We start from the raw sequence: 12,589 nt of genomic DNA, 5'->3' as shown, positions 1-12,589 counted from the left end.
AATTTACTTTATTAATACTAATTTTAACTACATACTATGTGTTTGTTTAATTTTTACATTAACATTCAAAAAAGTTTTAGTTTTGTACAAATGTTTATATACAACATTTCATATATAGTTTATTTATTAAACTTAATACTAATAGAACTAAACTAAATACTAATTAATTGTAATTGTTATTAACTTAACTACGTTATTAAAAAAGTAAACTTAATTTAGAAAAAAAAAAACATCTTATTGTTTAATACACTTTGAAAAGTAAATATTAATTAATTTTAGTACAGAGTTTTTGTAGTAAAGCGAAATATTAAATTGAAATAAAATTAGATTTGAAAATGGCACATGATGGAAAGGTTTAACATGTAAATTAAAAACAAAAATACGATAATGGAAGCATGATTAAAGCATAAGTTTTATGTGTTTTTAATTATATATAAATTTTAATAAAGTTTTTTTTTTTTTGTTTATTTAAGGCATTGTTAAATTTGAGGAAAAAAGGCACAATGTCATAATTATTTTACCAATTTTTTGAAAATTACCAAAATTTTATTTGTTTAAGGCCAACATATTTCTTTGTCTATATTGTGTAGTGGTATATGCAACAAAAAAATAATTAAAAAAACATCCACTGTATAATAACCTGATTATACATAATTATCTTTTATGTTATTTATAATACATATAAATATAAATACTTTTAAATCAAGTACTTTTTTTTAATTTTTAGTTTTTTTTTATCAATTAGTTTATAAACACTAAACTTAAAAATAATTTCATATTGTATAATAAAATTGCATATTGTATTTTAAATCTTTTTAGTTTGTTTACATATAAAACTTGTTTTAATTTATAGGTTTTACAACTACACCAGTATTGTATTAAGAAAAGTAAAATTTATACGATAATTTTAATGGAAAATTTAAGGCTGCGAATTTCTCTTGTACAATTTAAATATTGTTAATTAGAATAAAACAAAATCTATTTGCAGATTTTGTAATTTTATTTATTACTTGTGAAGGTTGGTGGTGTTTTCTAAACTTGTAATTTCTTAGTACTTTATAGATGTATACATTAAAAACCATATCAAAAAAAGTCTTTTATATTTCTAATGTGAATCTACAAACCTCTGATTTTTACTAAAACAGAGACGTAATATAGAGCTTAATCATTTTATGTTAAATTATCTGTTAAATAAAAAACTATATGTATTGAAAACTATGGTGTAGTGAGCATGAAATGGTATACATTTTGCTGCCATTTCAATTGAATTGACAATTTAAAAAGAAAATTAACAATAAACTGTTAATTGTTTAAGAAAATTAACTTGAACTTCTTCATCAATAATTGAGCGAAGAAAACATATAAAATTTAAGTTGTTTGTTCAATTTTTAAACACAAACTTCATCATAATCTAAACGCAGTTTCTCATCTGCGGAAGCCAATTTATGTATAGTCTTTTTAATACGCAAGGCAGGTAAGCGTACATTTGGATTTTGATGCCAGCATTCTTTCATAAGTTTTGACATGCCCGCCAAAAGCTAAAAAGATGAAACATGAATTAAAATATAATTCCTGAAAATACACATGAAATATTTACTGGATCTGAACTCCAACGATTGGGTATCGAAGGTCTATAATTATCTACGCAAACAACCTTGCGCATATCCTCAAAGCTGGGATCGGAAGGTACCACATCATAGAATGGCACTTTATACTCCTCAGCAATGCCACACGATATAGTCCGTCTGCATACTTCCCATAATACTAGACCCAAGGCATAAATATCTGTGCGTCGTAAAGCTTCGAAATTATGCATGTCAATACTGTAAATTACAAAAATTATAAACCATTTGAATTTAAACGTGAAAGCTTCACATTTACCTTTCGTCTAAAATTTCCGGTGCCATATAACGTTTAGTGCCCACTTTGGGATTATTGCCCAAATCTAATTTGCCGGTAACATTTGAATGCATTACAGCTAAACCAAAGTCAGCAATGACACAGGTACCATTTGGTTTAACTAATATATTTTTTGATTTTAAATCACGATGAGCCATAGCAGGTTTTCCCTAAACAATTGTCATTCTCAAAGTAGTAACGCAATCGATAAAAAAATGTTATGTTATTATTTAAACTTACCTCTGTACCAAATATTTCGGTGTGCAAATGTACCAAACCATTTGCAATCGATAGGCAAATTAAAATCATATCACGATGACTTAAGGCATTTCTGTTTAAATGATCGAAAAGGGAGCCATGAGGATAATAATGTGTTAGCAGCCACAATTGGGTGCAAGAATTGCGAGAAGTCATGTCTGAGCCAATAAAACCTAAAATATTTTCGTGCCGCAATAAAACGGTACTAAAAAAACAGTTTGTTAAAACATTTGCGTAGACATTTTTTTAATTTAATGTAAATTACCTATAAATTTCTGTTTCACGTTTCCAGGATTCTTCGTCACGACTGAAAAAGATTTTCACTGCAATATTTTCACCATGCCAATGACCACGCCATACTTCACCATATTTGCCTCGTCCAATACACTCAACCAGTGTTACTTGTTTGGCTAGTGTTCGTTGTATAAGTAACGGTAATCCTGAGCCCGAACCCGATGTGACTGAATGTTGTAAATATTCCTATTTTTGAGAGGATTTACCAAAAATTATTTAAAGTTAATTTTTAAATTAAAAATATGTATTTGTAATAACCATACCCTTAAAGTACTATCTCCAGCACTGGTAACGCGTAATAGTTCATCATTTACTAAATAGGAATCTGGATCTTGTTTAGCTCTTGAGTATTCCAAGCGCTTACGATGTGTTCGTCTAATAAAGTATATTGCTATATAGGCTAGTATAGAGATAATGACGAATGGTCCCAATATAGCAAACGTCATCTTTAGCAAGTTGCTACTGTCGGCACTTAAATGTGTTACTTCAGCTTAAAGAAATGAAAAAAAACATACATGTATATCGAATTATATTGTAAGTATTTGCTATGTATGGGAGGTTAAGTCCATTTACGGCCCTATTCTCATAGAATTAGGTAGAGTAATTAATGTTATTATGAAACTTAGTTATAAATGCGAATCTAATTTGAGTTATATTAGAGTTAAAGGCAATTTTGTAATACTTTTTAAACTTATATTTTCAATAATAAAATTCATTTAAAATTCATTATTTATACTACTTACTATAACCTAGTCGATTCAGAAGTCTATGAATTAGGCTTTGCACAGGACTATTGACTTATGGATTGTATGGTTTTTTGACTATGCTATGAACAAGTGTATGAATTTGTATATTGATTTGTCTAAGGTTCAATTAACTAGTCTATGTATTAGACCATTGGATTAGTCTATAGGGCAAATATAAGTTTTCTGATTTTTTTTTTCATTTTTACTACTTACCATTTAAGGGAGGTAATTCTGGAAATTCACCATCATTGCAATAATCGCCGGCACAGCATACAACATTTATATAAGCCTGAGTATTACGTTTTCGAGGGCCACCCATAGTATTTATTGTATTCTGATTACATATTAAAGGAATCTGATCTGGAGTCGTAGTACAACCCCGAGTAACTCGTTCTTCGCCAAAAGCATCGCGTGTTCGTGATTTATAACACTGCAATAGATAAATATTAAAAATTTCACATAGAGTTAGTTAAACAAGAATACACATTACCTGTATAGCATTCTGGCACATATGGGCATGCTGTGAGGGATCACGACATGGAGGTTCACATGAATAACATTTAAATCTGAAAAATCAGTCGTAAATATTATAAATTCAACTTAAAATTTAATTGTTCTTATAGAAAAAGAAAATACGAAACAAAATTCTAACAACTAAATAATAACAATAATAAAAATGTTTATAAACAAAACAAGCAGCAAATATTAAAATTTTCAGCAACAAAACAGTAACTTAAATTTCAGAATCAAAACAAACTCCAACAAGAAATGCTGTTTGGTGGTTACCTTCTTTTCATGCGTCTTTTCGATTTTGAATGTCTCCTACAGGGATTTTTTTATTATTATTTTATTTTTTATTTAGCATACGTAGGAGGAAAGCATTTAGAGAAATAAAAAGAGTAGTGGGGAAAATAGTGGGAATAATAAAAGAGATATAATTTAAGTATGTAATATTAGCTTCAAAGTTATTATTAACAATAAGTTTATATTTCATAATCTTAATAATTCTATATAATTTATATAATTATCTCTTCAAACGACGTTCGACCTACCTGGGATGTGTTTGTATAGAATTCTGTACAGGCGCTACTGAAATTTCCTTGCTATTAGAATGTGACACTTCCAAATCCATATTTTCCTGATTTTCGTCTAATAAACGATTAGTTATTTCACCTTAAATATAGAGACAATTATATTTATAGGAAATTACTTTATATTTTCGCAAAATAAGTTTTAAATATTAACTAAATGTCTTCTTTTGAAGCTTTGATTGGTTCCTTATTGGCCTTTTTCTTAGATTGACAGTCTGCTGTTTTTTTCTCTTTTCAAAAGAACACAAACAATACACAAATACACACACTTATACACATTAAGTTCTGCCAGCAGCGCTTTGGTCTTAATTTTTGGAATTCATTTATATATTGAAAATTTATAATTTTTATAATAAAAACACTATTTTTGCAAAGTTAAACGTTCACTTATTTGTTTTAACTAGGCCGTTTTTAATACCTTTTGCATTTTTTGCGTATAAAATTGTCAACAAATAAATTAATTTTATAATGGCAGCCATTATCAGTGATGATAATATGGCGTTTGTAAAAACAGTTTAGCGAGAAAAATATTAACTTTATAAATGTGGAACATGTAGAGATTTTTGTCACACGAAAGTGAATAGCCGATAAAAGGAGATTCAATTGTTTATAAAGAAATTATCATTTAATTGATATAGAATAAACAGAAAAAATTATTTAGAATTCTAAACAGAATATTAATTACATTACTTTTTTTAACTACAGTTTTACTTTTTATTTATATTACTATTTTCTAGCGATTTTATCTGCCATTAAACTAAATTTGATACAAGTTTTAAAAGTATTCAGCACTGCATTATCTTCTAAATGTGTGTTTCAGATAGGGTTCTATAAATCGACTTTCGAATAATCGAACAATCGACTTTTTGTCGAAAAAAGTCGAAAAGTCGAAGTCGACTATTTTGTTCCAAAAAAGTCGATAACTCGACTATCGTCTATGAAAAAAGTCGAAAAGTCGACTTTGTAAATAAAAGTCGAAAAAAGTCGAAAAGTCGGAAAGTCGAAAAAAGTCGAAAAGTCGAAAAAAGTCGATAAGTCGAAAAAAGTCGATAAGTCGAAAAAAGTCGAAGAAAGTCGAAAAAAGTCGAAAAGTCGAAAATAGTCGAAAATTTTAAAAAAGTGGAAAAGAGGTCAAAAACTCTAATATAGTAGGAAAAACTCGAAAAAAGTATAAAATAGTCGAAATAAGTCGAAAAAAAGTCGAAATAAGTCGAAAATAGTCAAAAAGTCGTAAAAAATCGAAAAGTCGAAAAGTTGAAAAAAGTCGGAAAAAGTCGAAAAAAGTCGAAAAGTCGAAAAAAGTCGAAAAGTCGAAAAAAGTCGAAAAGTCGAAAAAAGTCGGAAAAAGTCGAAAAAAGTCGAAAAGTCGGAAAAAGTCGAAAAGTCGGAAAAAGTCGAAAAGTCGAAAAGTCGACCATTTATAAAGTACTAAAAGTCGAAAAGTCTAAAAGTCGACTTTTAAATAAATGAAAAAGGTCGAAAAGTCGAAAAATCGACTTTTCATAAAATGGAAAAAGTCGAAAGGTCGAAAAGTCGACTTTTAACTAAATGCAAAAAGTCGAAAAGTCGAAAAGTCGACTTTTTGTTTCAACTATAGAACCCTAGTTTCAGAGACTAAACTCAACTCGTACACTCATATAGTGTTCAAAATTAAATTTAGCTCAATAATTTTAATAACACAAAACAATAGTTATAACTTTTTTGTGACTGAAATTAAGATGCCAGCACACCTGTTAATATCTCTTTTAATTGTAACCATAGGATTATACAAATTCCTATCTGCTTTCTTTTAGTTTCAAAGTTATTTGTCTTTAAAGTTGTATATTTATATCGCTACAAAAAAGCGTCATATTTCACACAGTTTTATAAAATTTAATATATGTATGTATATTATTTTTGGTGTGATATAGTTGTAAACGTAAAAGTTAAAACTCATGTCTTCACGTAGATAAATAAAAATTAAATTTCAATTTTGATGAGAAATATATTAATCTGTACTATCTGAATCTGTTTTCATTTTTCAACTTAATTGATTGTTCGAAACATCCTAGAAGAGAATGTCCCTATGCCCTGCTGAATGCAATACGCGAATTATCACCATATAAAGAATCAAATCAATAGTTCCCTGATTTTATTCTTTTCCGAAACACTTAGTTCAATTTACATTTTAAAAACGCTAATTTGTTAACATATTATTTGTCATATTGTTGTGTTCTATTCCAGTCTGTTTCATTTAGTTGCAACACTTGCTTTTCTTGTCAAACAATCCCAAAACAGACTCGCACGTGGAAATTATATTTTTATACAATTTAAATATTTATTAATTGTTTTTAAGTATTAGTTAAATCCTAAATAAATTACTTCAAAATGGCTATGTTAGCTGAACCTAGACAACGGAAACGTTATAATTTGGTACCCAGAGGAAAAGCATTGTATGAAGGTAAGTGGAAGTTCGGTCAGTTTCATTGTAATATTTACAACTGTTTGTTTTTGACTTAGATGATAGCCGTTTCGGTACAAAAATGCTCGAAAAGATGGGCTGGGAAAAGGGCAAAGGTTTGGGTGCTAAAGAAGACGGCTCAAAGGATTTCGTTAGAATTCGCTATAAAAACGATATTCTTGGTTTGGGCTTTGAACATCGTGATGATCAGTGGACACAACATGAGCAAAGTTTTAATGGACTGCTGAAAACTCTTAACAATGAAAACGTTGATGACGATGCCAATAAGAAACAAGAGAATGGTAATGAATCAGATGCTGAGGATATGCCGCGTATGGGTTTTGGTTTCCAAGATAGCAGTGTCAACGATGAAAAGAAACCAAAAGTTGAAAAGCTTAAAGAGAAAATAAGTGGAATTTCCTTGGAGGAAAGATCTAAACAAAGTAAAGCCCGCGTACATTATAAGAAATTTACCAAAGGCAAAGATTTAGCTCAATATAGCGAAAAAGATTTGGCCAATATTTTTGGCAAAAAAGCAGCAGATGAGCAGAAAGCCGCCAATGATTTCTATAGCCAACTAAGTAGAAGTTTTGAGAAAAAGTCAGAGGAAATAAATGATAAACAAGAAGATAATGAAGGTGCTAATATAATAAATACCGGTGTTTCGGTTAATGATTATTTTAAAACTAAAATGGAAGCTATAAAAAATCGCAAAAACGGCCTCGATAGTGGGGAAAATAGTCTAAGCATGAAATCTGAATCAAACGAGGAACAACTAGAGGAAGAAGAACTTACCAAGAAACAGAAAAAGAAAAACAAAAAGGAGAGAAAGGAACAGCAATTGGAGGAGGAAAATAATCAGGAGCAGGAAAAGAAGGAAACCACTGACGGACTTATGATATACAGCAATGTGTCCGTAACGGATTATTTCAAAATGAAAATGGAAGCAATAAAAAATAAAAAGAACGGGTTGAATAATGCAGAGAAAAATATAGATAACGCCTTAACAAACGATCAAAAACAAGAACCGGAGGTTATTAGGAAAAAGAAGAAAAGCAAAAAGGAACGTAAGGATTTGGAAATTGAACCAGATAATGGTGCTATCATCGAAGAGAAGAAATCAAAAAAGAGAAAAAGCAATCCAGATCAAGAAACTGAAAATAATTATGAAATGGGAGAAGAAGCCAAAAAAGCTAGTGCGGAAGATGTTATAGAACTTGTATCAGAAGATACAACAACTAAAATGGGTAAAACCGAAAATAAATCACAAGAACCTATTGTGGAGCCTATTGAAGAAGTCGATTTAACAAATAAAAAGTCAAAAAAGAGAAAACACAAAACTTCATCATATGAAAACTTGATGTCTCCCGATAACACAGAGGGAACAACAGAACTTGAATTAACACAAGAACCAACTAAAAAAAAGAAGAAAAAGAGTAAGGCTAAAGAGCCAAAAGAAATAATCGAAATTGCTGATAGTGACAATGAAGAGAAGCCCCTTGATGAAAATGTCGATAGTTTAACGCAAAAAAAGAAAAAGAAATCGAAAAAATCTAAAGAATCTAACGAAAACTCAGATAAAGAAATTAGTTCTTCTACAACCAACCAAACTGTAAATGCATCCGACCAAGCCACAAATAAGCCCGACAAAGTCAAGAGAAAAGATGTAAGTGCAAAAAAAGCGTTCATCAGTGATATTAATGTTCAAATGTTAGATCTAGATGAACTAAAGAAAAAATACCAAGAATATAATATCTACCCAATCTCTTCATTTTGTGCAGAAAAATTCCGCAATATAAGTTTAAACGACTTTACGGGCTCCATACTACCTCACATCGAAGGTTACGGTCTCGATTCAAACCTGCAGCTGGACGTACAAATGAACAAAAACGATGAAGAACGCATTACAAATCTATGGAAAGGTATTCTAAGCAAGTATGTTCAATTGGAGAAACCGAAGAAAACCTATAATCACTATGTAAAGGAAGTCATCAGTGCCCGGAAAAGAAAACAAAGGGGTCCAAAACTTTTTATTAAAACCTGGCAACGTAAAAATGCCTTTCAAATTGTATAGTATCATTTGAAAAACTTTAGTTCTTTTATAATTTAGTAAGAATGTGTATGTAAGTTATTAAGTTCAAAATATGTATAATAAATTAAGTTTGTAACATATAAATACAAATATTTAACTAACGTTTTAAAAGTTATTTTCTGTAATATCTAAGATCAATAGAAATAGTATTATCCACTAAACCTGGGACGATCCATAATGGAATCTCTACCTAACATCACTTTAACGGTTTAAAACACTAAAATGACTACGGAAAGTGTGACAAAACCTATTAATTCGAAATGTTCAGAATTTAATTTTCTAACAACATGGCAGTTACTAATTTCCCAAAAGTCAGTCGATTCGTGCTACGAGAACTGTTCTAACATTACTAACAAACAGAGCAAGATTAATTAAAATTTTTAAAAAATTTAAACACTTTATGACCATATTATATTTAGTTTTATTAAAAATATTCTAAAATACAAGAACTCATACAAAAATGAATGAAAATTAAAATAAAGAAAAAATCACATTAATTTCATCAATTCATAGCCATATTTAAATTAAAATTGAAATGAATCATTTGCCCTTTTTACAGGGACTTGCAAGCTGTTCTACAGTACAAATAGGCACAGACTTGCTGTACCTCTAATAAAGAAAATTTCATACTTCCAGTAGAAGCTGCGAAAATTTTATGTTAATTAAAAACTAACTAAAGTCATACTAAACTTCAAGATTTATAAGTAATTAATATTATAAAAAAAAAACTAAAAGAAAAATTAAGAAAATCATTTTTACATTCATTGTTGTACACACTAATCTATACACCACTTGCACACTTTGTGTGAAGCGTGTTAACAAATTGATTGAGATGGAGGAGGGTGGAAACTAAAGTACATACTCTATATATATAACTAGTTTAATAATGTACGATGAATAAAATATCTCAAGAAATTAGAAATATGCATATATTCTAGCTATTAAAAATCATTTTCATCGTCTTCTTCCTCTTCCTCGGCTTCCAATTCTCCCTTACGATGTGCTATGCGACGTGATCGACGCAGAGGTCTTTCGATTTCTTCAGTACTACTTCTTTTAAGGTTTGGTTTGTTTTTATACATATTTAAGTTCACTTGGCAATCCCACTGAAAGATATTGTGAATTTTAAACTCTCATACCGGAAATGTGCATTTATTCTAAATAAACTTACCGAACCAGAGACAATTTCATCTCGTACTGGATGCCAATGTAAATCTCTTATTACATGGCGATGACTTTCTATGGCCTCTTTAATGTGGCCCGTTAACACATCATAAACTAGAAAAAGTCGATGTTTACAGTTATGATCGAAAATATTAAAACTTTTAATACGTTTAAGCGATCATACTTACTAATAATTCTCCCTGTACTACAACCTGTGTATATATAACGCTGTCCCGTCTGAATAGCTGGCGAAAATTTAGCACGCAATAAAGTTTTAGTAACACGATGACCCCGATAGGTCATGACACTAACATCTCCATCTAAAACCTTGGTGGGATTATAATCTAACAAAAGTTTTTAAAAATTTACCAACCACTTGAATCAATATCAACTTTTTGACTTACACTCTCTAGGCACCTGGTTGGCGCGATAATCCCAGTCAATTAATGGAGCATTAGGAGGACTACGTATCTTACTTTTCGGTGTTGGTTGACGCAAATCCCAAATTTTAATACTTTGATCTTTGGAATTGCTCAACATATAATGGCCATCATTTCGTGGATCTATATAAGTAATGCTATCGAAATGCCCCAGAAAAACACTGCTAGCTTTGGTTGAGCGATGAGAGCAACCACTTGAACATCGTAGGTCCCAAAGTTTAATAATGCCATTGTGGCAACCACTTACAATTAAATTTGGATCTTGATCACTTACATAGCTAATGGCATTTATGTCAACTGATGAATTATCCGTGCGAATTGTGTTAACATGACGAGTCTCACGATCGCAAACTATAATTTTTGAATCGGTTAATCCACCAATCAAGTTGCGACCGCAGGGTGAAAATCGCACGGAAAACATACCAGCACGGTAGCGATCATTGCCGATGCTATAGCTTTCGGCATCAGTACCATCTCCCTCCATGGGTGCAACATGAACTTAAGATGGGTCAGAAATTTAGTTTATTAATATGAAATTACTTCATTTAACTTACATGCATCTTCCCAGGTGGAATAAGTAAAGAAACGTCCGCAAGGACTAAAATCTATGTCCAGTATACTCCAATTAAGATATCTGACCTTGAAACGTTGTATGCGATTGTAGGTACCTTTGGATGCATCAAATATACGTACCGTACCATCTTGGGAGGCAGTTATTAGACGGGAGCCATCATTATTGAATTTACAAATGTAAATCTTGGAGTCTAACGACATTAAACGGTCAACTTTCTTATTGGGCACAAAAAAGTTTCCTATGCGTCTCTGTTGATTGGGGCTGAAGGCACCACGTTTGCAAACGGATAAGCCATTTTCGCGTTTCATCAAACCCCGAGCTAGACACCAGCGTTCATTTGGTTTCTTGCTGTTGGCCGGAAATCCACTAAGAGCCTTAATTTCTTTATACATCATAGTATGCTGAAAATATTACGGATATAAATGAGTCCCTGTAAATAATCATTAACACTTACACGGAATATTCTTAAATCAGGTTTTTTACGTATCACTGGTGGCATTTCTTTCCTATCTTCACGTTCAATTTGTGTTAAGACCATAGAGTAAGCAAAACTTAAGTCACCATTATCCAGACTCAGGGAACTGTCGTCGCTCACATAATCATCAATGTCTTCAAGCTCGTATGTAATATTATTACCCATGTGAAGAGGTTAAAGTTTTCACCTAAATAAGATTTACTATAAAAGGCAGAGAAGAAACACACTCCAAATGTCTGTTCTTTGTTGCCCTTCAGGAAACTTCATTCAATTTACGTCTTATGGAATTTCTTTTTAGCTTGATTTTTTCTTTGTTTTTTTTCCAACTGGCTAAAGTACGTACTTATTGTTATTTTCTTTTTCAATAAGTTTATTGGGATTTTGCTTTTGCTGTAATCGAAATACAATTTTAATTGTTGCAGTTCATTATTTCTGATAGGATTTTCTAAATTACAAAAACAATGTCTTACAACAGATAAAAAATAACAAACAAATGAGAAGAGAAGAAAAAAATAACAAATGACGAAACGTCACAGCTGTTATTAGATCTGCGCCTAGCAAAAATTAACGGCGTTGGCGCCTGCAACACTTCGACGGCTGCTTCAATCAAACTTGTGTTGAAAAAATCGAAAATTGAGAAAATAAATACATACAGTGTCTCTCATAATTATTCGAATTTGGGTAAACTATAAAAAGAAACTAAATTTAATAATATATTTTGTGTGCAAAATAAATAAATTAATTTGTTATATTGTCTAGATAGTCCTTATGTTTGATATCACGCTTTTTAAAACTTGAAAAATTAGCATTGACTTAAATTAATTGTGCTTTTTTAAAAAAAGTCCATGAAATTGCCTCACAAAAGTATACGAATTTTTCCTGTATTTCATATTTGATCATATTATACGCAACACAAATTTTAGATCGAATGGTTTTTATGCGTAATATTGTTTTAAGGGGTTACTATCCACGGATAGGATATATTATTGGCCCATTTGGTCCACAATTTTGGTGAATTTGTACCCTCTTTTCATGTAATATCATTAAAATGGCGATTTTTGGCCATAATTGTAAATTTTTCTCCTTTTTTCAAGAGATAAAACAAAAATTTGATAT

The 12,589-nt window shown here is 30.5% G+C and overlaps 3 protein-coding genes across 8 annotated transcripts; 1 reads left to right on the top strand and 2 right to left on the bottom strand.

The window, feature by feature from the left end:
• LOC119607205 (activin receptor type-1) lies at window positions 1–4,819 on the bottom strand. Of its 5 annotated transcripts, none has more exons than XM_037961021.1 (11): window positions 4,707–4,819; window positions 4,250–4,370; window positions 3,984–4,019; window positions 3,688–3,763; window positions 3,411–3,627; window positions 2,715–2,941; window positions 2,423–2,637; window positions 2,140–2,362; window positions 1,882–2,069; window positions 1,598–1,823; window positions 226–1,538 (listed from the first exon to the last, which is right to left on the bottom strand). In XM_037961021.1, exons 1-11 carry the CDS (start codon window positions 4,765–4,767, stop codon window positions 1,389–1,391), a joined length of 1,740 nt encoding a protein of 579 aa, XP_037816949.1. In that variant the 5' UTR covers window positions 4,768–4,819; the 3' UTR covers window positions 226–1,388. The 5 variants fall into 5 exon arrangements, with proteins under 5 accessions (XP_037816950.1, XP_037816949.1, XP_037816951.1 ...); XM_037961023.1 differs by having other exon boundaries at window positions 4,556–4,757; XM_037961022.1 differs by lacking the exon at window positions 3,984–4,019 and having other exon boundaries at window positions 1–1,538.
• A 1,689-nt stretch (window positions 4,820–6,508) lies between these two features.
• LOC119607200 (PIN2/TERF1-interacting telomerase inhibitor 1) lies at window positions 6,509–8,921 on the top strand. 2 transcript variants are annotated; one of them, XM_037961011.1, is made up of 3 exons: window positions 6,509–6,728; window positions 6,788–8,394; window positions 8,510–8,798. In XM_037961011.1, exons 1-3 carry the CDS (start codon window positions 6,656–6,658, stop codon window positions 8,525–8,527), a joined length of 1,698 nt encoding a protein of 565 aa, XP_037816939.1. In that variant the 5' UTR covers window positions 6,509–6,655; the 3' UTR covers window positions 8,528–8,798. The 2 variants fall into 2 exon arrangements, with proteins under 2 accessions (XP_037816939.1, XP_037816938.1); XM_037961010.1 differs by having other exon boundaries at window positions 6,788–8,921.
• A 312-nt stretch (window positions 8,922–9,233) lies between these two features.
• LOC119607201 (DDB1- and CUL4-associated factor 11) lies at window positions 9,234–11,955 on the bottom strand. The gene is made up of 6 exons (XM_037961012.1): window positions 11,453–11,955; window positions 10,979–11,399; window positions 10,389–10,922; window positions 10,173–10,328; window positions 9,992–10,098; window positions 9,234–9,926 (listed from the first exon to the last, which is right to left on the bottom strand). Exons 1-6 carry the CDS (start codon window positions 11,636–11,638, stop codon window positions 9,762–9,764), a joined length of 1,569 nt encoding a protein of 522 aa, XP_037816940.1. The 5' UTR covers window positions 11,639–11,955; the 3' UTR covers window positions 9,234–9,761.
• Between the last annotated feature and the right edge of the window lie 634 nt (window positions 11,956–12,589).

Source organism: Lucilia sericata, unplaced genomic scaffold (assembly GCF_015586225.1).
Source record: "Lucilia sericata isolate MDLA Ls3-8-SP2 unplaced genomic scaffold, ASM1558622v1 Contig000675F_arrow, whole genome shotgun sequence".
In the NCBI taxonomy this organism is placed as follows: domain Eukaryota; kingdom Metazoa; phylum Arthropoda; class Insecta; order Diptera; family Calliphoridae; genus Lucilia; species Lucilia sericata.
Note: the sequence above shows the minus strand (reverse complement) of the source record. Positions and strands in the feature narration are given on the sequence as shown.

Bases quoted from the DNA above. Each gene is read 5' to 3' on its own strand.
- LOC119607201 (XM_037961012.1), bottom strand. From the start codon at position 11,638: ATGGGTAATAATATTACATACGAGCTTGAAGACATTGATGATTATGTG. The intron at 10,923-10,978 runs GTAAGTTAAATG...ACCCATCTTAAG, and splicing joins TTCCACCTGGGAAGATGCAT to TTCATGTTGCACCCATGGAG. The intron at 10,099-10,172 runs GTAAGTATGATC...GACTTTTTCTAG, and splicing joins TAGTACAGGGAGAATTATTA to TTTATGATGTGTTAACGGGC.
- LOC119607205 (XM_037961021.1), bottom strand. From the start codon at position 4,767: ATGGCTGCCATTATAAAATTAATTTATTTGTTGACAATTTTATACGCA. The intron at 4,371-4,706 runs GTATTAAAAACG...TCTATATTTAAG, and splicing joins ATACGCAAAAAATGCAAAAG to GTGAAATAACTAATCGTTTA. The intron at 2,638-2,714 runs GTATGGTTATTA...TCTCAAAAATAG, and splicing joins CTGGAGATAGTACTTTAAGG to GAATATTTACAACATTCAGT.
- LOC119607200 (XM_037961010.1), top strand. From the start codon at position 6,656: ATGGCTATGTTAGCTGAACCTAGACAACGGAAACGTTATAATTTGGTA. The intron at 6,729-6,787 runs GTAAGTGGAAGT...TTTTTGACTTAG, and splicing joins AGGAAAAGCATTGTATGAAG to ATGATAGCCGTTTCGGTACA.